At 43.3% G+C, this 25,590-nt stretch overlaps 1 protein-coding gene across 7 annotated transcripts in view; it reads right to left on the bottom strand.

Annotated features, from left to right (window-relative positions):
• Hectd4 (HECT domain E3 ubiquitin protein ligase 4) overlaps positions 1–25,171 on the bottom strand; it is a 151,382-nt gene extending 126,211 nt beyond the window's left edge. For 4 of the 7 annotated variants that reach the window (XM_060382484.1, XM_060382485.1, XM_060382483.1 and 1 more), the window contains exon 1: positions 24,752–25,160. In XM_060382484.1, coding sequence (XP_060238467.1) covers positions 24,752–24,931 — 180 coding nt within the window. In that variant the 5' untranslated portion in view covers positions 24,932–25,160. Of the gene's footprint in view, positions 1–24,751 lie in introns of all 7 variants that reach the window. The other 3 variants (XM_021633171.2, XM_060382482.1, XM_021633173.2) reach the window with 2 other exon arrangements.
• Positions 25,172–25,590: the final 419 nt, after the last annotated feature.

Consider the following 25,590-nt stretch of genomic DNA (forward strand, 5'->3'; position numbering starts at 1 on the left):
CACTATGATACTGTGTATGCATAACAAATGAATAAAACACAAAGAATGTGTATATGTCACATTTAAATGTATACCACTCTTTGTGGTATATGATAATAAAAACATGGGCCTGAGTGTGGTGACACACACCTTTAGTACCAGTGCTCAGGAGGCAGAAGCAGGTAGATCTCTGTGAGTTCAAGGCCAATCTAAGCTACAAAGCCAGTCCAGGACAGCCAGAGTTACACAGAGAAACACTGTCTTGAAAAAAAAAAAAAAAAAAAAGAAACCCAAAAATAATTAATTAATCAATTAAAATAAAAATACTAGCTATTATCCCAGCCTGGAAAGCAGAATATGGTCACCAAGTTCACTGCTGAGAAGAATTTAATGGTTACTCTAGAGACATAGCTCTATCATATATAATGAGAATATGTCCAACATACAATATAAAGAGCCCAAGAACTGAAGTACAAGCCACAGTTGGGGCATTGCTGTGATCTCTCTGCCTCTAGAAAGGGTTAACCAGCTACTTGAGGAAGAGTAGAGCCTCCAGAAGAATGGAGGGGTAAGGGAGACTGCTGCTAAGGAGTTAGGTGGCCAGGCCTAGGGACAGCCACTTCTGGTTATCATAAAGTCAGAGGTGCTACTGGCAGGTAACAGACAGAGCATCAACTGAGTAAACATCTCCCAATGTACAGGGCAACCCTACAACCAAAACAAGCTGGCTCAGCATCAGCAGTGCTGAGGTCGGAAGCCCTGCTCTGTAGTCACCACCTGAGACTGTGCACACAAGGCCATCTGCTGCCACCCCACATAAAGCATGGTGAGACAGCTTCCCAGAAGACACACAATACCTCTGTGAAACTGCTCACTCCTCAGACTCTCACACAGGAGACATGCTAACTACATGCTGAATTTACACATAAGAGGTAGACACAACTGTTAGCTACCAGAGGATCTGGATAGCTTCTGAGGTCCTCGAGGATGACATCCCAGATTTGTTCATCTTTATGTCTCCTACTCCGAAAGCTGTTTGGAATGTTTCAATCCTAATGCACAGCGCCTGGCACAAGGCAGCCACTCAACGGCAACTACTAATATTATTGCAAAAGATTATTCAAAATCATCTCACATTCTGTCACTAAATCTTATCATTTAGTCCACTTTGTACTAGATCATCTCTTAGGTACCAGAGAACATGTCAGGCACCAATACTTGATAGGCAAAGAATGAGCAAAGGACTAACAGTGGTACCTAGCAGTAGACACATCTTCCCCCTCCCCAACCCAAAATAACAGAAGAGCAATGGACACAACTAGACACCCTTCCAAATGCACACCAGCCCCACACTCTCTTTGAGACAAGCTCTAACTTGAACTAGGGACCCAAAATGAGCACCATCCACAGCTGATTATCAAATCAGAGAGTAAGTGCATCTACACCCATGTCTTCTAACTTCTGGGCTGTGTTGGGCAAGAACATGACTCAGTAAAAATCCCTGACAACCATGGCACCCCACTAAGGACCTCTAAGAAACAGGATAAACACTGCCTGCTTCATCATGGGTTTGTGCCTGACTCAATTTCTACTCACAGCTGTGCCTAGCAAAAACTGCCGGGAAACCTGTCTATCACTTCACTGGCTATGTCTTCTCAATTGAAAGAGTTCACTTTAATTCCAATTCATCTGTCACTTCAGTCTGCAAAGAACAAATGTTCAGAAAAACTAACCAACTAGCTAAAATTAAATGTACCTTTCCTAGCTGAGACTTAATGCTGTTGGAGGAGGAAGGGGCATGAGCAAGATGCTCAAGGAGAAACCACCAAAAGAACCAATGTATATATTCCTTAGGTCTTCTTCAATTCCCTTCTTTGCAAAACTAGGGAAAAATCAAGAAACTTGTGAAAGTGACACATCAAACATTGCTCACATAAAATAACAGTACTACCAGTAGCCCAAGGGCGGACGTCTCCTTCCAGCCTCGGAAAGTGCACACTGACTCAGGACCTGTAGCCTCACTGTCAGTTCCCGATCAACTACTGGCTCTCTCCTATCTGCCATCAGAGAAAGAATCAGCTTATATGGTCTTTTCTGGAAGTGTAACTTCACGTTTCTAAAAATTTTATCAATTACAGGCTGGCAAGATGACTCAGTGGATAAATGTACCTGCCACCAAGGCTGACACCCTGTGTTTGATCCCCAAAACCCAACACGAGGGGAAAGAATCGACTCTCAAAAGCTGTTCTTTAACCTCCACATGTACATACAAGCACATACACAATAAAAACTAAAATAATTTAAGTTTTTTAAAAGTTTCATAAATTAGTAAGAGTAAAATACACAAAATGCCTCTTCTTTATAAAAATATTAATTTTTATTTTGTGTGTGTTTGTCTGCACATTTGCCTGTATGCCACATGCCTACAGTGCCCACAAAGGCCAGAAAGAGTATTCAGGCCTCCTGGAGCCGGAGTTACAGATGGTTATGAGCCATCATGTGGATGCTGGGAATCAAACCTGGTACCATGCAAGAGCAGCAAGTGCTCCTAAATGCTGAGCCATCTCTCCAGACCCAAAGATTTCTGTATTTCTGGTTTTTTATGCGCATGGGTGTTTCGTCTGCACCTATGTATATGTACCATGTGTGTGCCTAGTGCCAGACCCCATGGAACTAGAGGTATAGCCAGCAATTAACTGTCATGTGGGTGATAGAAATCAAACCCAAGTCTGCTGCAAGAACAGCAAGTGCTTTTAACCACTGAGCCATGTATGTATGTGCACCACCTATGTGGGATACCTACAGAAGCAAGAAAAGAACACTGGATTTCCTGGACCTAAAGTTGCATAAGTTGTAAGGCATGTGGGTGCTAGGAACCAAATGCAAGTCACCTGCAAGAGTAGGCAGCAAGGACTCTTAATTTCTGAGTCATGCAGCCCTCATCTTCTTTGTGTTTATGTGTGTGTATGTGTGTGTGTGTGTGTGTGTTTTACCCTCTCAGTCACCACCCCCAGACAAAATGTATCTTCTTAATGCTGCTTTCAGCTTTACTTCTGAGTTATAAACTATTTGTTGAGAAATGATACAGAATGAATACACACAAATATTCAGCCAGGCACAGTGGGGTACACCTATAATCCCAGCAATCAGGAAGCAGAACTCTGTGTGTTCCAGGCCAGTGAAGGCTGCATAATAGAAGACCCTATCTCCCCTCACCAAAAATTTTTTAATAAAAAAGTGAGGGCTGCAGAGCTGGCTCAATGGTGAAAAGCACTTGTTCTTGCAGAGGACCAGGTTCTGTTTCTGGCACCGACACAGGGGGTCATAAGTGTCTATAGCTTCAGTTCCAGGAATCTGGTGCCCTCTGTGTGGGCTCAGGCATGCATGTGATACACAGACATACTTGCAGACAAAACTTATACACATAAATAAACTTACACATTTTAAATAAAGAAACAATACTGTGCTTACGTACTTATTGTATGTAGTGAGAAGGTTCATGCTGCGATACTCATGTGGCTGTCAGAGGACAACTTGTAGGAGTGGGTTCTTGACCTCCACCACACAGGTCCTGAAGATGGGACTCAGCTTGGTCAGGCTTGGTAGCAAATGCCTTTACCCTGCTGAACCACCTTGCTGGCACCATGTAACATTTTTGTAAGATGCTATAAAGAACAAAACACAAACAGCAGTCTTTTCCTGAATGTTCTTGGGAGTAAGGCTCAAGTGTTCCTAGGAAAGCCACACATAGAAGTGCTCATTTGTAATTCCAGCACTATGGTAGCTGAAGCAGAGGACTGCTACAAGTTTGAGGACAGCATGGGCCATATAAAGAGTATCAGGATAGCCAGAATTACACAGCAAGACCCTGCCTAAAATTAAAAGGAGAGGGAGGAAAAAAGTGGGGAGATGGTTCAGAATGTCAAGTGCTTGCATGGGGAACTGAGTTCAGATTCTAGAATGCAGGTGAAGATTCTAGAAGTCGGTGTGAAGTCCTGTAAACTCAGCTCTCCTACAGTGAGACAGGAAGCAGAGACAAGAGCATCCCAGATTTGTGGAACAACTAGCCTGGTGTACACAGTGGCAAACGAGAGATCCTGTTTCACACAAAGTAGAAGGCAAGGACCAACACCCGAAACTGCCAGCCTGGTCTAAAAAGTGAGTTCTAGGACTGCCAAGGTTACACAGAGAAACCTTGCCTCAAAAAAAACGAAAAGGGGGAGAGGGAGAAACATGGATTTTTTTTTTTTTAATTCCTAAATATGCACTTTCCCAACAAAAATAGCCTACCAGTTAATTCTAAGTATTTCGTGTATCTGTATGAAGGGATGGCCATGGCCAACCAGAAAATGCCTGTCTCTTGTAAAGTACTCAATTACAAGTCTTTTTAAAAAACCACTGCAATGCTAAACAAACTCTATTGTAAGTAGAATTCAGCATTCTGACTACAGTTTACAATCCCTATGGGCCCCAAGTTTTCAGACCTTAGTTTTTCCCCCCCATAAACACATACACTTGCTATATAAGATATACATTTATATGTCTACAAGAGAACTAATATTGAATTACAACCTCATATTTAGTTTCTTTTTCCACAAATACATTAATTTATTTTAGAAAATATACATTTCTGAGATGGCCAGGTGATCCTAACACTCAGAAAGCTGAGGCAGGAGAGGATCAAGAGATTCAGGCTAGCCTGAACTATATAAAAAAAACCCTGCCAGACTCAAGGGGATTAAAGAGAAAGAGAGAGAGAGAGAGAGAGAGAGAGAGAGAGAGAGAGAGAGAGAGAAAAGAAAACCTAGAAAGCTGGGTATTGTGGCACACACCTTTAATCCCAGCACTCAGGAGGCAGAGAGGCCAGTGGATCTTTTTGAGTTTGAGAGCAGCCTGGTCTACATAGTAGATCTAGGATAGCTAAGGCTATATTAAAAAAAAATAAACTAAACAAAACAAAAACTGTCTCAATAATAATAATAATAATAAATAAGAAAAAAAAAAACCAAGAGTCTGGAATGGGGAACAAAGTAAGTAAAGTTCAGGAACCAGCTTGCATTTCTGTTCCCTCCTGCTAAGTATCACTGCTCACGGAGCACACACTGGTCTCTAAGTGTGGATCTGTGCTTCACAAGCTTCCTTTCATGCCAATAGATTGAGGAGAAAGATCTCACACTCTGGTCCCTAAAGCAGTGATGCTCCAAGCAGAGCCCATGACAGGTGGTGAGGACTGCTGGCTTACAACATAAGGACAATATGTTGTCCCAAGCTGTGTTTGCTCTCATGCCAACTGCTTGCCAGATGAACCTATAAACTCATTCCATTTATGTGAATGACATGTGATAGAACAAGATATAGAATGCTCTGTTTGAGCCCCACACCCAGAAACAGCTCTCTTCCTAGTTTCGCCACAGACATGATGGGCCATGGAATAAACACTGAGATGTGGTCAATCTTTATAAAAGTTGAATATTTTTAAAGACCAAGCATTCTAACTTCAGGTACAAAAACATTTTAAAAATTTTATTTTTGAAGGTTCGAGAGATGGCTCAACCCCCAAAGAACTGGCTGCTCTTCCAGAAGATCTAGATTCAATTCCTACATGACAGTTCATCATTGCCTGTAACTCCTGTTCCAGGGGATCTGACACCATCTCTTAGTCCTCAGAGACACTAGGCATGCACATGCTACACAGACACACATGTAGGCAAAACACTCATAAAAATAAGTAGATCTTTAAAAACTTAATAAATTTAATATTTAGTCAAATTACTATGGCAGAGAAAAAAAGGATTGGAACAAATAAAATTCTTTAACTCAAGAGATGATCTGGTCTCTGTGATATACCTGATGTGCCCAATAGAACTGTAAGCCAGACTCACTAAAACAACATGTAGAGCAAAATCTTGTTGCTAGTATAAAAAAAAAGTACACATAGATGTTTTATATAAAACATTGTGTGTGTGTGTGTGTGTGTGTGTGTGTGTGTGTGTGTGTGTGTGTAATGGGTATTGATATATATAGAAGAGAGAGAAAGATACAGGGTAAAAAATGTCAACACCAGGCAGTTGTGGTACACAACTTTAATCCCAACACTTGAGAAGCAGAAGCAGGTGGACCTCTGTGAGTTCAAGGCCAACCTGATTTACAGAGTGAGTGCCAGAACAGCCAACACTACAAAGAGAAACCCTGTCTCGAAAAACCAAGATAGGTAGGTAGGTAGGTAGGTAGGTAGGTAGGTAGATAGATACAGAGGAAGCTATCATGGGAAAATCACTAGACTATGATAACGGCAAATTATGTACAGAATGAAACAAAATAAAATGTTCAGTTTCTTTAAAAATTACACATGGAGAAGCAGGGTAGTGGTAGCACACAGCTTTAATCCCAGCACTTGGGAGGCAGAGGCAGGCAGATCTCTGTAAGGCCAACCTGTTCTACAGAGTGAGTTCTAGGACAGCCAGGGATATACTAAGAAACACTGTCTCGAAAAAACCAAAACAACAAAAACAAAACAAACAACAAACAAAAACCACACACACAAAAAGACTGCAAAGTAACGTTAAAGTCCTGCTTATGACATCTCCATGTCAAGTCACTTTCTAGTAGTCTAACTGGCAAACAGAAACCCTGCTTCTGAGGACTAAGTCAGAGGAAAACACATAGCTCTCCTTTATTTGTTGATTTATAAGTCTCAATTTATGCATGCTGAGAACAGATGGCAAAAGAAATTGGCCCAAATGTCACTATGATGGTACAAATATGGTGGTCAGCAGGAAATACATTATTCTTCCTTTCAACCTTTTCCTAGACAACGCCTGGATGTTGTGGAGTGAAAACAGGTGAGCAGGTGTGGGAGGATTTTATTTCTGGCAAAGGAGAACGTTTGAGTGTGTTACTTTCTGCTTAATTCCAGAGATGCAATAAGGAAGGTTGGAAATACCTTGAATAATTTTATGTTTCTAAAACTTGCTGTATTTTGGGAAAGGTTACTGGGAGTAAGAATATAGTAGAATATAGTACTTTTTATTTTTGTATAAAAATTTGTACAAAAAATATTTTTGTATAAATCAGGCATAGTGGTGCATGCCTTTAATCCTAGCACTTGGGAGGCAGAGGTAAGTGGATCTCTGAGTTCAAGGCCAGCCCGAGAGACCTGTTTCAAGAAAGAAAGGAAGAAGGAAGGAAGGAAGGAAGGAAGGAAGGAAGGAAGGAAGGAAGGAAAAGGAAGAAAGGAAAGGATGAAAGAAAAGGAAGGAACGAAGAAAAGGAAGGAAGGAAAGGGAAAGGAAGGAAGGAATGAAAGAGAGAGAAAGAAGGAAAGAAGGGAAAGGAAGAAAGGAAAGAAGGAAGAAAAGAAAGAAAGAAAGAAAGAAAGAAAGAAAGAAAGAAAGAAAGAAAGAATAAACATGATATCTGTATCATATACCCCCAAAAAATTAAGACAATAAGAATTTCTGTAGAAGGGGCTAGAGAGTTGGCTCAGTAGTTAAGAGCACTCATTGTTCTTACAAAGGACCCAGGTTTGACTCCCAGTTCCCACATGAAAGCTCACCACTTCCTCAGGCACTAGGCATACATACAGTACAGACATATGTGCAGGCAAAACACTCATATTAAGAAAATAAATATTTTTAAAAAATAGTCTTAAAAAAAAGAATTTCTGTAGAAATAGCATGTTATTTAAAAAAAAACAAAACACTATTTCGGGGTCAACAAGATGGCTCAGCAGATATAGGCACTCACTGCCAGGCCCCTACACCCCAGGACCTATATGGCAGGAAGAGAAAACTGATTCCTGGTTGTCCTCTGACCTAAACACACACACACACACACACACACACACACACACACACTAAACAATAAGAGAAAAAGTTCATGTAGTTCCTCTAGCTTTGGCTTTGCTGAGTTTTACAGCACAGCTGTTGTGCTTTCTTGTCTACACGGTCAAATGCAGACTCAAAGATTTACTTCTGGGAGGTCCAAGGCACCTATTTTGGTTTTCTTTTCTTTTCTTGTTTTGTTGTTGTTTTGTTTGTTTTTCAAGACAGGCTTTCTTTGTGCAGCCTTGGCTATCCTACTCACTTTGTAGAGCAGGCTGCTCTCAAATTCACAGAGATCCACTTGCCTCTGCCTCCTGGGTGCTGGGATCACAGGTGTGTGCCAGCTATTTTGGTTTTCTTTCTCAGGGTGTTAATGCTACCCAAGAGCCCATATAGTGAAACAGGAACTACATGAAACCTCTTATGTCCTTATAAGCTTTACACATTGGCGTTCTTAGATGAATTCATTCTTTAAGTCCTCAAACAATCTAAGATGTGAACAGGGTCCTCAAGTGAGTAAGATTATTTCATCACAAGAAAAAAATAATAATCTGATTTAAAAAAAAAAAAAAGGCTAATAAGGCTGCAGCAGGACACACTCCCCGATGCCCACTGTGCACACCCAGGCTGCTCTGACATTGATCCCGTGGCCCTTACAGCACACTGTCCTTTGTCCCTAGATCATTAATTAGGTCTCTTAGTAAGAGACTGGTAGTTCTTCTGGTTAGCATGACTAGTTTGGTAATACAGAAGAATGCTTTCATGTTACAAATCCAGGAGAGTGGAAATAGCACGAAGTCACCTTGTCCCTCCAAAATGTGTGGGTGGGTCAATGAATACCTTGCTTCCTAGTCTACAGAAAGAGTGATCCATTTGACTTGTTTCCTTTAATACTGATATGCAAACAAGAATTTTATTTTTATTCGAGACAGAGCTCATGTAGGCCAGGCTGGTCTCCAGTCTGAAATTCTAACCTTCTGAGTGCTGAGCTTATGGTCATACACCACCAGGCTCACTTTAAAACAGGAATTCTACCAAGGGATGGAGCCCCTATACCTCACTGGGGTGACACTAGTATCTTTCTATTTGTGTAAGCATCTCTCGAGCCAGAGTAAAGAGAAGTGTTAGTCTTGCAGTTAAGGGAGTGAGTCTGATACTAAATCTGAGCAGGCACCTAGCTGTCTATGCAGAAGCATCAAATAGCCAACCCTTGCTACCCTTCCCAACCTGCATTATCAATTCCCGAAAGAATTCAAATCTCCTGTTTCTGAAGTAACTGGAGCTCACCTGCAAGAAGGAAGATCCTGATGCTAGAAGGGAGGGGGCTCCAGGGCGAGTTATCGGTCAGAAGTGTGCCTGGGCACTATCAAGCTCTCCAAACATGCAAGGGGGAGTAAGGTAGTGTCTGCTGCCTGCCAGGTCACAGATAAGGGAAAGGGCACAGCTGGCTTCCTCCTGCTGTCTCCATAACATGACTCACAACAGCACGGAGAGTTTTCTAGCTAAGCAATTTGAATAATCTTTTAATAGTGAAAAACCAAATGAGTGGTTTAGGAAAGAAAATACTTAAACAGATATGCCAAAAACCATTTTAAAAAATTCTAGATCTGTCCATAGACCGTTGCTAGTGGCTAGGTAGATACAAGTGGATGCTATACTTTTTTAGGAAACAGGAAAGGCTGCCTTGAGGTGCTCAGGTAGCAGAGTGCTTGTCTAGAATGCATGGGGTCCTGGGCTGGAACTCCAACACTACACAAAATGGAGCAATGGTGGTACATACCTGTAGGCCCAGTACTTGGGAGATAGAGGAAGAAGCATCACAAGTTTGAGGTCATCCTCAGCTAACCAGTGAAGTTCAAGCCAGCCTGGGCTACGTAAGACCCTGGCTCAATCAATCAACCAGGTAGGAAGGGCAAAGGGTAAAAAAATGAAAGGTGTTAGTTAGGTTACTCTGTTTGTACTCTCTATCATCAACACATAAAATGCCATAACATTCCTGGGATACTATGCTGATAGAAATTAAGCTTCCATTGCTAAAGATGTCAGTTCATCTACTTAGCAACAACATGAGTAAACACTGCTTATATGCATTGGGAGGTGAAATCCTACAAGTTCATGGATGTGCCACACAGCCTTCTACTCTCAGGAGCAACTAGAGGCAGGTGGCTCTTTCTAGGTAACTTTCTAAGCTGATGGATTCTTCCACAAATCTATACCCTTCCCTAAGTTGTGTAATACATTATTAGCCCACTTACTGATGGTTTAATTTTTTACCATCTCCTCATAGAACATATGACAGTACTGAAAGAAAAGCATAAGAGAACCGGCTGCTTTACCACAGGACTTAGGTTTGGTTCCCAGCACCCACCCACATACAGGCTCACTACCATCTGTAACTCCAGTTCCAAGAAATCTGATACACATACCTATATACCGGCAAAACACTCATATATATATATATATATGCATGAAAAATAAATTAAAAAAAAAAAAGAAAGAACAGGTGTTAAGATGTCTTTTAAATTTTTCCTTGACAAGTTCCCACCTTGGATTTCAGTGACTGCAGTACAGAGATACACTAGATTATTTTACAAAAAATGCAACCAAGCTGCCAAGCTGGGTGCAGTAGCACAGGCCTGTAATCCCAGGACTCTACAAGGAAGAGGCAGGTGGAGATCCTTTCACACACCAAAGCAAAACCCAATATAGGACCAGCTCAGTAGAGATAGAGTGTTGGGGGCAGGGCACTTGCAGCCCGGCCTAACCACCTGAATTCCATCCCTGAAACCCACATGGTAGAATGAGAGACAGATCATTGCAGATCGTCCACTGACCTCCATGTATATGCTCATAAGTAAGCACAGGCATGCTCAATGTGTGTACACACACTCAGTCAAGTAACTTTTAAACTTTAACACAAAGCTAGGCTAAAAGAGCCTCACTTTCTAGCCTCCTAGACTCTATCTGCTTGCTAATGATATTTCAAAAATGCACCTTTTTAAATGTGAAGGGCAACTCTGGCCAGCATTTTGACAGAATAGAATATGTTCTCAACAAGCTTAACACTTGTGGCTTTTTTTTCTACTGGATTCCTAGAAAGATAGTAAGAGGGAATAGTCAAGATGTGCTTTAAAGAAAATCCCAGGAGAGTGTGAGAGGCACACTTCAAATCTCAGAACATCCTAGGTCCTCACTACAAAGTTATAGTCTCAACAGTAATCTATGCTAGTTGTTTCAAATTCTAGTTCAAGGGTGAAATAGCAAGAACATGTAGAATTTTGGAGCTGGGCCTGAAGAAACAGATGAGCAATTAACAGCACTGACTGCTCTTGCAGAGGACCTGGGTTTGGCTCTGCATCCGTAGTGGGTGGCTTCCAACCACCTCAACCCCTAGGATAATTAGGTACTATGTTCTCCTTCTTGTGATAGGACCATGCCACTGCATGGAAAATGAAGCACTGTACTTTATTTAGGGATTTATAAGTACCTGATGATACATCAGCCTTCCACCATGGTCATCTGAGATTCATCATTCATCCGCTGCCAAGCAGCCTCTCACCTGGCCTGCCCTCAAGCCCACTGGGCCTGGGCCTCGCCAGGCCTGTGTCTCAGCTGCAAGCCCTCCAAGCATGGCTTTCACCTGCATCTCTGCGGTGCTCAGCAAAGCAGCTTCACTGTAACACTTTGGTATCACCATAGGCTTTGGAATGCCAGTTTCCACTGCCAGCAGTGATCTAATTCTAAAAGAGCTGAACTGTAACACTCCATGGAAAACCTTTTCCACACCTCAACCTTGATCTAAAGTGCTCCAGCTGCCCCTGAGAGCAACGGAACCCCTGTTCTCCATCTGGAATTTCCTGGCCCCAGGTCAAAATCTAGGCCAAATGAAGGGCATTTAACAGCTTACAAGCCAAAGCAGTAACTGAAGCAGAGACCAGGAAAGAATGTTGCTCACTGGCTTGCTCCTTATGACTCTCTCTTCTCCCTCCTCCTTCCTTCCTTTCTTTTTTTTCTTCCTTCCTTATTCTTTTAAAGATGTGTTTATTTATTTTATTTATTTGAGTGTTCTGTCTGCATGTACACCTGCAGGCCAGAAGAGGACATCAGATCCCAGTACAGATGGTTGTGAGCCACCATGTGGTTGCTAGGAACTGAACTCAGAACCTCTGGAAGAGTAACCAATGCTCTTATCCTTTGAGCGCTCTATCTAGCCCCTCAGCTTGCTTTCTTATGCAACCCAGAACCACCTGCCCAGAGGTGGCATTTTACTGTGGGAGCTGAGCCCTCCCGAGGTAATTATTAATCAAGAAAATGCCCCATAGACTTGCCTACAGGCAATCTGATGAAGGCATTTTCTCCATTGAGGTTCCTCTTCCCAAATGACCCTAGCCTGTTGACAAAAGCTATTCAAGACAATTTATTTTAGTTACATGTATGTGTGTTGCACCTGTGTATGCATATGTGCACACATGTGCAGAGGAGAAACAAATCCCTGGAGCTGGAATTACAGGCAGTTGTTAGCCACTCCACATGGGAGCTGGTAACAGAATTTGAGTCCTCAACAAGAGCAGTGCATGCTCTTGATCACTGGATCTCTCTAGCCCACTATGTATTATAATTATTATTGCTGGGGTAGTGGGGAAACACATGTGCCTCTGTACACATGTGGCAATCAATAAGAAGACAAGTCTGTCCACCTTTCCATGGGTTCCAGTGATCAATTTCAGGTCTTCAATGTAGGGCTCTTTTTTAAAACTCTATATGGGGGTTTAGGCCTCAGCCTCCCTTCCAATGAACCCTTAAGTGGGAAAGAAAAGGTTAGTGGGGAGAGGGGTCACAGACCCCTTTACTTCTCCAGGCTGTTTAGGGTCAAGGGATTCTTTTAGGGCTCTATACTAATCTGTTAACCGCAGACACAGCTAGCAGTCTCCTCCACGCCACTGTACTCCAAAGCTTTCTTTCCATCCATCTGCTCCAAACCACCATACTGACTCTGATCTCTGGTCTCTACAAACTGCTACAGGACCCAGGCCAACACCAAATGCCACCACTCGCACCTCTTTTCTTCTTTTTCCTGACTCTCAGAGTCCTAGACCACACCCGTCTCCATGGAGCACGTGGAAGGCTGTTACTAGCTGGCAAAGATCATGCCCTACACGTGACAATTAACAGGTGTGGACAAACTATAGCCCAACTAAAATCTCACACTTGAGATTAAAACAAAAGCATATTTGCATAACATAATTCAGTTTACAAAGAAACCAAAACTTCCACTACACTTCAAACTTATACAACAAGCACCTTTATCCACTAAGCCCTCTGGACACCACAAGGGAAACAAATTTTGAAGGAGTTATTTGTGTTTGAAAATAAACAAAGTTGGGCTAAGGGATGTAGTACGGTTGGTAGAGTGCTTGCCTAGCACACCAGAAGCCTAGGTTTTGATCCTCAGTTCCACAGAAAATAGTCATGGTGCCTTATGCCTGTGATCCCAGCACTTGGGAAGCGGTTGCAGGAGTCAGGAATCCAAGGTAGCCTCTACTACCTAGCAGAATTTTGAGCCAGCCTGGAGAAAGTAAGCAGACCCTCCCTAAAGAGGGGAGGCAGGGAAGGAATGTGCATAAATAACGATGGACATTACCAAGAGCTGGCATCCCTGCTCTGCATCCACAGATACACAGTGAATGTATGAACACATGGAAGAATTTCTAACACTTAAACATTTTCTATTATCAAAGAACTAATACACTGAAGAATCTGTGTTTGAAGCATCATCCCAAGAATGATGTTCCCTTCAGTGGTAATTCTCAACAATTAAATATCTTCCATACCTAATATGCCAAAACAGTAAAAAAAAAAAAAAAAAAGACAATGGAAAGTATTTGACTACATAAGAGACCTCTTTGTAAAAATTCTTGACGTTTAGATTGTGAGAATAAATTACACTTTGTCCCATGTGTTTATAGTAAAAATAACCAACAATATTGTTTCTGTTGAAGACAAAGGCAAGGTAGTATATGCTTATTTAACTCATCAATAAAAACAATATACTTTTTCAGTTTTAAATTGAGAAATATCTATCCATCCATGATATTACATCATTTTAGAATGTACCATGCCAATAAGACCTTGAAGGATCTAGTACTTAAATTATAATGGGTATTTCAATATCAAAGCGTGCATCCCGCATATGGTGTTATTATTAAATGTCATCGGCTAGTTGCTATTCTGGGTGAGTTGCCTCATTTATTTCATTCATAACTTTATTATTTACCATCACAGGAGAATATTTCATAAACAGGAAGTAGAAGCTTTTAGTTTTATTGTTTTTGAGATAGTGTCTCATGTAGCCCAAACTTACTTTGTAGGCAAGGGTGATTTTGAGTGTCTTATTCTCCTGCTTCTACCTCCCAAGTACTCAAATTACAGATATAACATATCCAGCATATCCAATTTTCATGTGATGCTGGGTCTCGAACCCAGGACACCTCATGCATGCTAGCCAAGCACTCTACCAAATGACCTACATGCCCAACCCCAAGGAGTAAAGGTTCGGATAAGTAGCAGTGCTGGGCTAAAAGCCAGCCATAGAGATATGTAATTGATATGTATACCTAGCTCTCTCCATGTCCACACAAAACCCCTGAAGACTCCTTCAGCATGAAGTCCCAACAGGGCAGTCTGTGCAACTCCGCATGCTACTGTGCACTCAAAAATGACAGGCAGGTCAGGAGAGCATCTCAGTGGTACAGTGTCTATATGGAATAAGCAAGGCTCGAGGAACTACCAAGTGGGGAAAACAAACAGCCCCTACTCCAAATGATGCTCAAAGCAAACCATACAACAGAACTTTTGCTGTGCTGTGCAAGCAGATGCCAGTGTTGCACCAGATATACTTATCACTTAGCTCCAGAAGCAGGAAAGGGGAGGTGTGGGCACCAAATAGAAGGACTTAGAGAGACTGGGCATAGTAGTGCACACCTATAATCCCAACACTAGGGATGCCAAGGCAGAAGGACCACTACAAAGGTTTTTGGTGGTGGTGGTGGTTTTTTTTAAATTGAGACAGGGTTTCTCTGTGTAGCCTTGGCTGTCTTGGACTCAAATTGTAGACCAGACTGCCCTCAAACTCACAACAATCTGCCTGCCTCTGCCTTCCTGAGTGCTAGAATTAAAAATATGTGCCACCACCCCCAAATGACCACTACAAGTTTAAGGCCAGCCTGACCTACCTAGGGAATTCCAGGTAGGGCTACACAGTGACATTTCGTATCAAACAAATTGTACTATATCCCCAGCCATTAAGGTGATAATCTGTGTTGGACTTTAGTTTACAACAGAAACTATAGTTCTGGGGTTGGGGGTTGGTAGAGAACTGACTGGCCTCATTTCAAGCCTCAACAGCCAGCCACCTGCATACAGCAGTGACAGCAGAACCGCAGAACTGTAGAAAGTATTTGAAATAAAGAACCTTTTGGAAATCTACAAGCACACTTTGAAGAATGAAGAAAACACATTTGCATGACAGTATTCCAGAGGCAAAAGTGGGTTGAACTCATCTTAAAAACACTTCTGGTAGCAACTGCTTCATAAGGACAAGGTTGGAAAGATTCCTCCTTAGAAGGCATTATGGCTCCAGTCTGCAACCCCAGGCACTTGAGAAGTGGAGACACACCGTTCAGAAGCTCAAGATCAGTTTCAGTTACCTAATAATTTAGAGGCCAGCCTGAGGGGGAAAAGACCCTGTCCTAGTAAACCAAAGGGGTGGGGGCAAGGGTGGGAGAAATGCTTGCTTTCTTTTTTTTTTTTAAAGCTGTTTTGTCTTCTTTCATCTCCTACCTGGCTTCTTGGGCCAGGCAGATACCTCAGCAGTTAAGAGCACTAGCTGTTCTTCCAGAGGACCAAGGTTTGAATCCCAGCACCCATATGGCCGCTCATAACCAACTCTCCAACTCCAGGGAGTCTGCTGCCCACCTCTGGCCCCCAAGGACACCAGGCACTCACATGGTGCACAGATATACATGCAGGCAAAGCATCTTAAACATTAAATTAAAAAAATATTAAAAAAATAATAGCTTTGTTGGCAGGGGTTATATGAGCATACGTGCAGCACCTGCAAGCTGAGATGGGGGAATGGTAGGTTCCCAACCAATCTGGGCCACATCTCATAGCCTGACTCAAAGGGACAAAAGAAACAAGACAAAAACAGCTTCCTTGCTAATGGTATAATGTTTTGCAAATGGGAGGAAGTCAGATAAACCATCCAAAAAATCCAGCCCTGCTCAACATCAACAGGTCCATGGAAAGTTTACAGAAAGGTAATGTCCTACCACAGACACTACGCAGACAGAGGTTTCCAGATGTGTGTTCATTTGTACATCAAACAATTGCACACCATACCATATTGTAGTCTTCATAAACTTGGACTAAAACAAGGGGGACACAGGGAAAAAGAGTCTGCTCTTACTCATTTCCAGCTGAGCTGCCTGTGGGCCTTTCCCAGGGAACAATTTTGAATGAATCAAAAATTAATAGTGCTGTTGATATATTTGCTTTGTTTTTTTTCTGTCTTGCTCTCTTTCCTCTCTTCCTCTCCTCTCCTCCCTCCTCCTCTCCCCTCCCTTCCCTGCTCTCCCTTCACTCTTTCTTCTTTCATTCCATTCATTTATTTTGTTGTTTTTTTTTTTTGTTTTTTTTTTTGAGAGAGGGTTTTCCTGTGTAGCTGTCTTGGAACTCTTTCTGTAGACCAGGCTAGGCTGGCCTCAAACATGGAGATCCACCTGCCTCTGTCTCCAGTGTTAGGATTAAAGAGAGGAAGGGAGGGCAGAGGGGAGGGCAGAGGGGAGAGAAGGGGAGGGAAGGGGGGTAGAGGAGAAGGGAGAGGAGGAGAAGAAAGGAGAAAAGAGGGGAGGAAGGGAGGGGAGAGAAGGGAGAGGAGAAGGAGAGGGAGGGGAGGGAGAGGAGGAAAGGGAGGGGAGAGTAGGAGGAGAGGAAGGGGAGGGAGAGGAGGAGAGGGAAGGGAGGGGAGAAGAAGAGAGGGAGAGGAAAGACAGAAAGACAGAAACAAAACAAAGCAAATATATTAACAGCAAAAGAGGCCCTGGTTCTTCTGTGCCATCCAGTACATAACTAAACATATTACATTAGCCTTTGTGCATCTGCAATCAGTAAAGAAAACCACAAATACCCACACAAAGCACAAAACCATATACAGAACACCAGACACCCATTACAAATATAAACGAAATGTCAACATTTTGTTAGCATAAAACCACTACTTGAATGAAGCATGTGCAATTGTTAGAGACCACAATTTGCAAGAAATTATGCATCTCCCCATTGCTAACCTAAAATTGCCACACACCAAGATTTGACCTAGTAATACAAATGTCCATGTGAAACACTGGGGATTAAGATGCATGCACTCCCAAGTATATTCATGGAACATGAACTTCAAGGTTCCACACAAACAGTCAACACTACTGGGAGAGGAATCATAAGATACTATTAATACACCTTCATGTTATAAGCGGTCAATTTATTTTGCAGAAACATAACAATCACAATAAACCTGTAATACAAAAAAAGATAATACTAAGATTTAAAAAAAAAAAATTCATGGGCTAGAGAGATGGCTCAGTAGTTAAGAGCAATGACTGCTTTTCCAGAGGACCAGGGTTCAATTCCCAGTGCCCACATGGCAACTCACAGCTGCCTGTAACCCCAAGATCTGACACCCTCATACAAACACACATGCAGGCAAAACACTAGTGTACATTTAAAAAGATTTTTTTTTAAAGAAAAATAATTTAATCCCAGCACTTGGAAGGCAAGTGAGATCACAAATCAAAATAAATAAAAATGTAAGATGAGATAAAATAATTAAGGGCCAACAATATAGTTCAGTGGCTGGATAAAGACACTTGCCAGGAAAACCTGAGTTTGATCCAAAGAACCCAATAAAGGCGGGAAAAAAACCAACTCCACAAAGTTGTCTTCTAACCTCTACAACATGCTCTGTGTCACACCTGTACCTCCCTACACACCCATATGACACACACAGTAACAACAAAATGTTTGCAATCATGTAAATTCCTAGAAATTTGGATTTTTTTTTTCCTTTTCTTTGTTTTGTTTTGTTTTGTTCCAAAACAGGGTTTCTCTGTGTAGCCCTGGCTGTCCTGGAACTCATCTGTAGACCAGGCTGGCCTTAAACTCACAGAGATCCATGTACCTCTGCCTCCTGATGCTGGATCAAAGGAAGGTGCCACTATGCCTGCTGGCCACTGTAAATTTTAATGGCTAAATTTGCATTTTTAAAAGCAGTTGTGGGGCTGAGAGGTGGCTCAATAGATAACAACACTGTCTACTCTTCCAGAGGTCCCAAGTTCAATTTCCAACACCCACACGGTGGCTCACAACCATCCTAAACTTGAATATGGTGCCCTCTTCTGGCATCACAGCCAGATCTAGTGACAAAAAAAAATTTTTAATACAGTAATTACAGAAAGCATATAATCCCTGTTTTCTATACTTAAAAAGATGAGTTGAAGAAAAAATTAATAGTAAAAAGAAATGTAATTTTGATGTAATGGTGTGATCCCAGGCTACTTATTGTCTCCGCTCCCCATATTTTCTGTTTCTACAACATTCATATATTAATTTTTTAAGACCAAAAGGTACATACTACAAACACAGTCCCACTTAATATCACCACCCTCAACATTCCAAAGACCACAGACTAGTACTTACATTAGCACGTTAGAGGAAATCTTAAAAAAAAAAAAAAAAAAAATTAGGACTGGAGGAGAGGTGGCTCAGTGGGTAAGAGCACTGTCTGCTCTTCCAGAGGCCGAGTTCAATTCCCAGCAACTACATGGTAGCTGGCAACCATCTATAATGAGATCTGGTGCCTCTTCTGGCCTGCAGGTGTACCTGCAGATGACTCATACATTAAATACATACATACATCTTTTTTTAAATTATAGATTATTTATTTACTGGAGATGTGCTACAGTGTGCCAGGTGGGAATAGTTTTACAGGGTTCCTCTGTGTAACAAGCCCTGGCAAAACACCAATGTAAAAACAAAAAATCAGTTGAGTGTGGTGGTACACACCCATAATTCCAGCATTTGGGGAGCATAGGAAGGCAGATCTCTGAGTTCTAGGCCATCCTGGTTACAGATGGAGTCCAGGACAGCCAAGGCTACACAGAAAAACCCTGTCTCGAAAAACAAAAAAACAAACAAACAAAAAAAAAAACAACAACCAACAAACAACCTCAGAAGGCTTTTGTGGGGATTAAATGAGAGAATGGCAATGAAGCCTTTCACAAAAGACTGGCATGAAGTACAATGTACTGTTCTCATAGTGGTAGTACAAGTGTTGACAATGTTGAAAGGACTTATACCAAGCCAAGTGTGGCAGTGCACACCTGTAGTTCCAGTGCCAGCACTCTGGAGAGGCAGGAAAACCAGGAGTTCAAGGTCATCCTCAGCTACCTACCCAGTTCAAGGCCAACTGGGGCTCTCTAGATAAGACTGCCCATCTCAAATTAACAAAAGGTGACTTTCAACTCTAGGCCATACTGCCCCCACAGTGCTCATGTCTTCATCCTTAATTCATGCTCCGCCTTGCTGAGCCTTTCAATAAGGCACATACATCACTAGTGACTTGCATTAGTGCTTGATGGCTGCAAGCCAAGAAACTACGGTTGAACCACGATAGTTTATTCATTCCTTATCACTACCCATACTAGAATCTGGAATTCTAGGAACTCAGTTCTGAACTTTTCCAAAGGACCGATAGCATTCCAAAACAGACTGAAGGAAGCCTGGGCCTCTTCCTAAAGGTTCTATGTGCATGTCACAGCATACAGAGCCTTGGCTGCTTCAGCTGAGTAGCACCAGACCCAAATGTTTTTCTCTTAAACAGCAAAACAAACAACATACAAATCCCTGTTGCCTTTCACTTCCTAAACAGTACCCAGAACACATTCTGGGCATTCGGAGATTATGTTTGCTTGCTGAAGTATAATTGGCATACAATAAACAGCACATATTTAAACTGTAGGATCTGAGTTGTTTTGACACATATACATATGAACATGAAATGATATTACAACCAAACAACTGAAACATTCATCACCTCAGAACCCCACACTCAATCCTCCCTCCTTCCCAACCTCCTGGCCCTCTTTCTCTCCAGACAATCATCACAGACTAGCTTGAATTTTCTAGGACTTTATAGAAATGAAATCTTGCAGTGTATGCTCTATCTGGCTCCTAGCACTTGGCATAAAGCAGCACTCATGGAGGCAGAGGCAGGTGAGCTCCATGAGTTCGAGGCCAGCCTGGTCTACAAAGCGAGTCCAAGACAGCCAAGCTACACAGAAACTCTGCCTCAAAAAAAAAAAACCACTTTAAAACACTAACGAACACTAATGTTCTATGAAATGAAATATAACTTTCAATATATTTGGGTTGTGTGAATGTGTGTGGTGGGGGGCACTGAACTTGGGGCTTTGTGCTTGCCAAAGCACTGAGCACAAGCCCTGACCCATGAGTCATCACTTCTGCATTGCTGCCTTTTCTTAAGTTTATATTTATCTTAGTGCTTAAATAATAATTTTCTAGTAGGAAAACGGGAGGAGAGTGAGGAAGGTAAGGGTATGAGAAGAGTGATTCGGTCAAGCTCGGGAACACTTGAAAGTGATCTTTTTTACAAAGTGCATCACTATGACAATATATTTGCACACTCATCCCCCTGTGTAACACGGACTGGCCTCAATTTTTCTATCCTGCTTCAGTTTCCCAAATGCTGGGATTACAATGTGTACTACAAAGATAAAGACAGCTATTTTCAAAGGACAAAAAGAGGGGGGAGGGGAGAGATAAGCAAGAGACATATGTATGAAATGTCAAAATGACATCTATTATCTTGTTTACTAATTTTAAATATTAATATAAAAAGATGCTTCACTCTGCATTCCTCATTCACTCTGAGACTCAAAGCCCTTACTTTACAAGGCCCCACTTGATTAGCATCCCCTGACTCCCAACACTCTTCTCACCCCCTCTGCTTTCTGAATAAGAGCTCAGGATAGTTTTATCTCAGACACTTGGCTCCTGATGTCCTCTGAATAGGATGTTCTTTGCCCAACAGCCATATGTCACACTTTCACTTCGTTCAAGTCTCTGTTCAGGAGTCTGCCTGCACTTTCCAGCTCACTGGATATGAAATAAACTCCTCTCTCTCTGTGTCTCTGTCTCTCTCTCTCAATTTTTTTGAGAGAGGATTTCTCTATGTAGCCTTGGCTATCCTTGGCTGTCCTGCTTTGTAGACCAGGCTGGCCTGGAAGAGATCCACCTGCCTCCCTGCTGGGATTACCTGGCTTTTTTTTTTTTCTGACTCCCATCTCTTCACTTCACTTATCTTCTCCACAGCACTTACCACTTGTCATCACACTGTGTGTGCACTAGCACACACAGAGGCACACATATGCACACACACACACACACACACACAGGCATGTGCACACATAGTTGTTCCTCAATATCAGTGGACTCTGTATCTTCACATTCAACTGTGTATTGAAATTATTCAAAAAATGCCAGGCATTAAAGGTGTGGTGGCCCATACCTTTAATGCCAGCACTCAGGGGGGGCAAAGGCAGGTGGATCTCTGTGAGTTTAAGGCCAGCCTGGTCTACAAAGTGCAGGACAGGCATGGGTGCACAGAAAAACCCTGTCTCAAAAAAAAAAAAAGATTAAAGAAGAGGAGAAATTTCCAATGCTTTGTAGCAAGCACTACACCATGACTCCACACAAATGAAGCGGTGTGTGAGCAGCCCCTTCATAACCTCCCAAGCTTTTCAAAACTCCTCTCCCTACGGTTGGTTATGTGAACACTCATCCTGCCCTGTTTGTGTGAACGTGACAAGACATAGAACATATATGCCTCATTATCCCCTAAGCAATATAACCCTGCCTACCCTAACTACGCACCGCAATGGCTTACATGCATAGGAAGCTATGCACAGACAACACCATTTTATCTGAGAGCTTCAGCTCTGTGAATTTTGGTATCCAACAGACGCTGGGTGCTGTCCAAGGACACTGTGAGTCTGTGTATGTAGGATTCTTATTACTTGCTCTAGTCTACATCTTCATGCTGAAATATAAGCTTTTTAGAGAGCGAGGCTTTCATTTCATCCACTGCCATGCACTCAACAACCAAAACAGAGACTTCACTTACTGCTAACCTCCAAAAGACACTACTTACATTAATTCATTGAAAATACTATTTCTTGGGTGGGTTGTTTTTTTTCTTCAAAAACTTTTCTATAATTTACTGGGTAGAAAATTTACTCCAGATGCTGTGCTCAGGTCCATTCTGATCACCTTAGATTCTTTTTTTCTAACTGACATGTAATCTTGGTAATTGCACAGGACTGAGAGTAAAAGGATCACTGGAACCCAGAGGCAGAAGGCCCAAGTCAGCTTACTTGACATGTTACACCCACCTCAGCAGAATCTGTCATCACTTTCTAAAATGAAGGAAACACTTAAATCTCCAAGGCACATCATCTCCAACGTCCCTTCTGTGCTCTAAAAATCGGTGACTCTACAGTCTTATGCGTTATAGTTGTCCCTCATAAATTATTCACCTGAGCTTCAGATTTAGTCCTCATAATTTAAAATCATTAATGGAAGATTTCTATAATTATAAACCCTATGAAGAACAGCTGCTATTCCTTCAGGGTCTACTGAAAAGATCTGGGAAAGGCTACTTTACAGGAGAGCTAACCTTCCAAAAGATACCTTTTAAAATACCAATAAACCTCTAGTCTTCCTGAAATATGAAAAATAAACAGTTGCCAGAGTGGGTTAGGAAGGAGGTTCTGTGAAGGAAGTGCTTGCTGTGCAGCATGAGGACCTGAGTATGGGGCTGGAGAGACAGCTGTGTGGTGAAGGGGATCCAGTTTAGATCCTCAGTATCCCTATAAATTAATTCTAAGTATTAAGAAAATATTTAAGGCTGAGTGTTGTATGCACATCCTTACTCCCAAAACTTGGGAGACAGAGACAAGCAGATCTGTGAGTTGGAGGCCAGCCAAGACAGCCAGGGTTATACAGTGAGACCTTGTCGCAAAAAATAAAAATAAAAATAAAGGTCTTGAGAAAACTACACATTTGCTCTGCTCTAGCTACATCCTCACAATGGATACAACATTAACTGTTGCAATGAGTAACAAGATTTGCCTCCCAGAATTCTTTGAGAATTTAACAGGACAGCACCCGACACAAAGGATACAGTTAAGAACTATTATTAAATAGTTAACGTGTGAATAGCAAACTACTTCGCCAGATACTGTAGTCTGTAAGTGGGGAGGAATGAAAACAGTTCTCCATTCCTGCCAGCCCCAACGTGTATCACTCATTCACATGTTCCTTTTGGAGAAGAATTAATCTACTATGTCATGCGTTTTCCTTTAGAATCAATCTTGGCGGAAAATAGCTAACAAACTCACTCAGGACACATATAGTAAACACTTTAGGAACATCAACTGAATAAACAACTCAACTCTTTAAAATGATTCTACCCCTCCTAATCCGAAAACTCAATTGCATATACATCAAATAGTCTGGGCTCGAGGAATTTAGGTTAGTCTCTAAGGAACAAAGAGCACTTTCCACCTTCAGACAGCAGCACCCATTAAACAGAGTCCACCATCATACCATCAGAGCCCTGGAGTTTTCAGGCGGTTGACTCAGACACACCTTGCTTTTTATAAAATAGGCCCAAATAAAACGTAATTGTATTATGATCCCACGTTAAGGATTCTCTATCAACTTCCATGTTATCGTGACTAGATTGTAAAAATATGTCAATTAAGAGTTCACAGTCAAAAATTCTGAAGCAACCTCAAAGCTAGACACACAAACACGGCAGACGGCAGTCACCTCTCAAACACGTCCCAGAGTCTCGCTGAACGCGATCAGACCTACGCCGTTTCCAGAAACACACAGCAACGGCATTTTAACCCATTTCTATAAATGTCGGTGGTACTGCAGGCCAGAATGCATGGAAAAACCACAAAACACAAAAGATTCCGCACGCAGGTCCTCCTGTCTGCGGCGGAGCCCAGGGACCCCTCCATGCCACAATACAAATTTCACGACATTCCATGCTTCCTGCACACCAAAATGTCACCCTACAGAGTGGAGGGGAAGCAGGGTCCGCATCCACCTGGCCTGGATGAAAACGCGGCTGGCCAAACATTCCCACCTCTAGACAAACGCGAAACGGAGCGGAGACGGTACAAAGTTCCGGTCCACAATATGCACATTTGGTTTTCTTGGCGTGGATGGGGGTTGGGGGGACACCACAACTGCTGAAACTGGCTGATGCACCTGCCACTACTTCAGAGCTTGGGCTTCTCAGAGACCCCAGGTTGCGCGTACGCGCGTACGATACACACACACACACACACACACACACACACACACACGAGAGCGAGGGCGCGCGCGACCGCCCTTGACCCTTCCCAGGCCGCGATGTAGCATCCCTTTCTCGCTGTCCACACCACCAGTTTCCCTGACAAAGGCCCGGGTGTCAAACCGAGGCACCGCAGACAGGTTGCAGGACTGCCTACGGTGGAGGAAGCCTGGCAGCTGTCACTCTGATTTCCCCAACACACAGGCGCGCGCACGCATGCACACAAAATCAACACAGGGCTGGGGCTAAAAAAGAAGCAGAGCGCGTGCAACCGTTCAAAATACAAAAGGTCTCCGGAGCGCAGGCACCTGGGCGCGCCCGCCGAGGGACTCCCGGGGCGTGGGGGAGGGGAGCGGCCGGGCGGCGGCTGCCGGAGCTTCAGGCCGCAGCCCGGAGATGCTCTCCAGAGTCGCACACACCTGCGGGGGCCTGCGGGAACCTCACTCACCTCCAGGTCGGTGTCGGTGGCCTCCGGGGCGCCGAGGATCTCGCTGGGCAGCTCGGCCAGGTCGGTGACCCGGATAAGCCCATCGTGCAGAAAGATGGTCTCCTCCTTCACCGAGAGCCACTGCGCCGAGTCTGCCGCCGCCGCCGCAGCCGCCGCTGCTGCGGCTGCCGACGAACCCATGGCTAAGGGAAGGCGCTGCGGAGACGCCGCCGTCTCAGCAGCCCATGGCCGCCCGCCGCGCCCGCCGCGCCCGCCTCGCCCGCGCGGCTCCGCCCTAGGCGTTCCGCGCCGCCATCCCTTCTACTCGCCAACCCCGGCCCGGGAGACCCCGGCCCCGCCGCCGCCGCCCTGACGAGCAGGATCCGCCTCTGCCGCTCCTCAGCCAACTGTCAGTAAGACGCCATCTTGGGGGCGGGGTTCCCGGCATGCCCCGCAGGGCGGACAATACAGGCCCCGCCCTCCAGGCTGTCTGGCCCCGCCCACCTCCAGGCCGGGCTCTATATCCAGCTTCTGCTGCTCAGAGGCATGACGTGACGTCTTGGGCGCTTCTTCTTCCCACGCCATCTGAGGCTATCTGCGGCCCCGGGAGATGACGCCGAGTTGCCCTTCCCTCCTTGCTCAAGTGTGTACCGTTGCTCAGTCCAGAGCCTCTTTCTGAGACGATCATAGAAGGTCAACACTGCTATCTTTTAAATGAAATAGGTTCAGAGGTCTCTCCTGAGACGTTGGGTAGTTCAGTCTTAGAGGACTAACCTAGCATTACTGAGGTCTTGGGTTCCATTAACAACACAATATGTGGACAAACAAAACAAACCTGGTGGTGCACTCCAGTTGCCCCA

Source organism: Meriones unguiculatus, chromosome 4, assembly GCF_030254825.1.
Source record: "Meriones unguiculatus strain TT.TT164.6M chromosome 4, Bangor_MerUng_6.1, whole genome shotgun sequence".
Taxonomy (NCBI): domain Eukaryota; kingdom Metazoa; phylum Chordata; class Mammalia; order Rodentia; family Muridae; genus Meriones; species Meriones unguiculatus.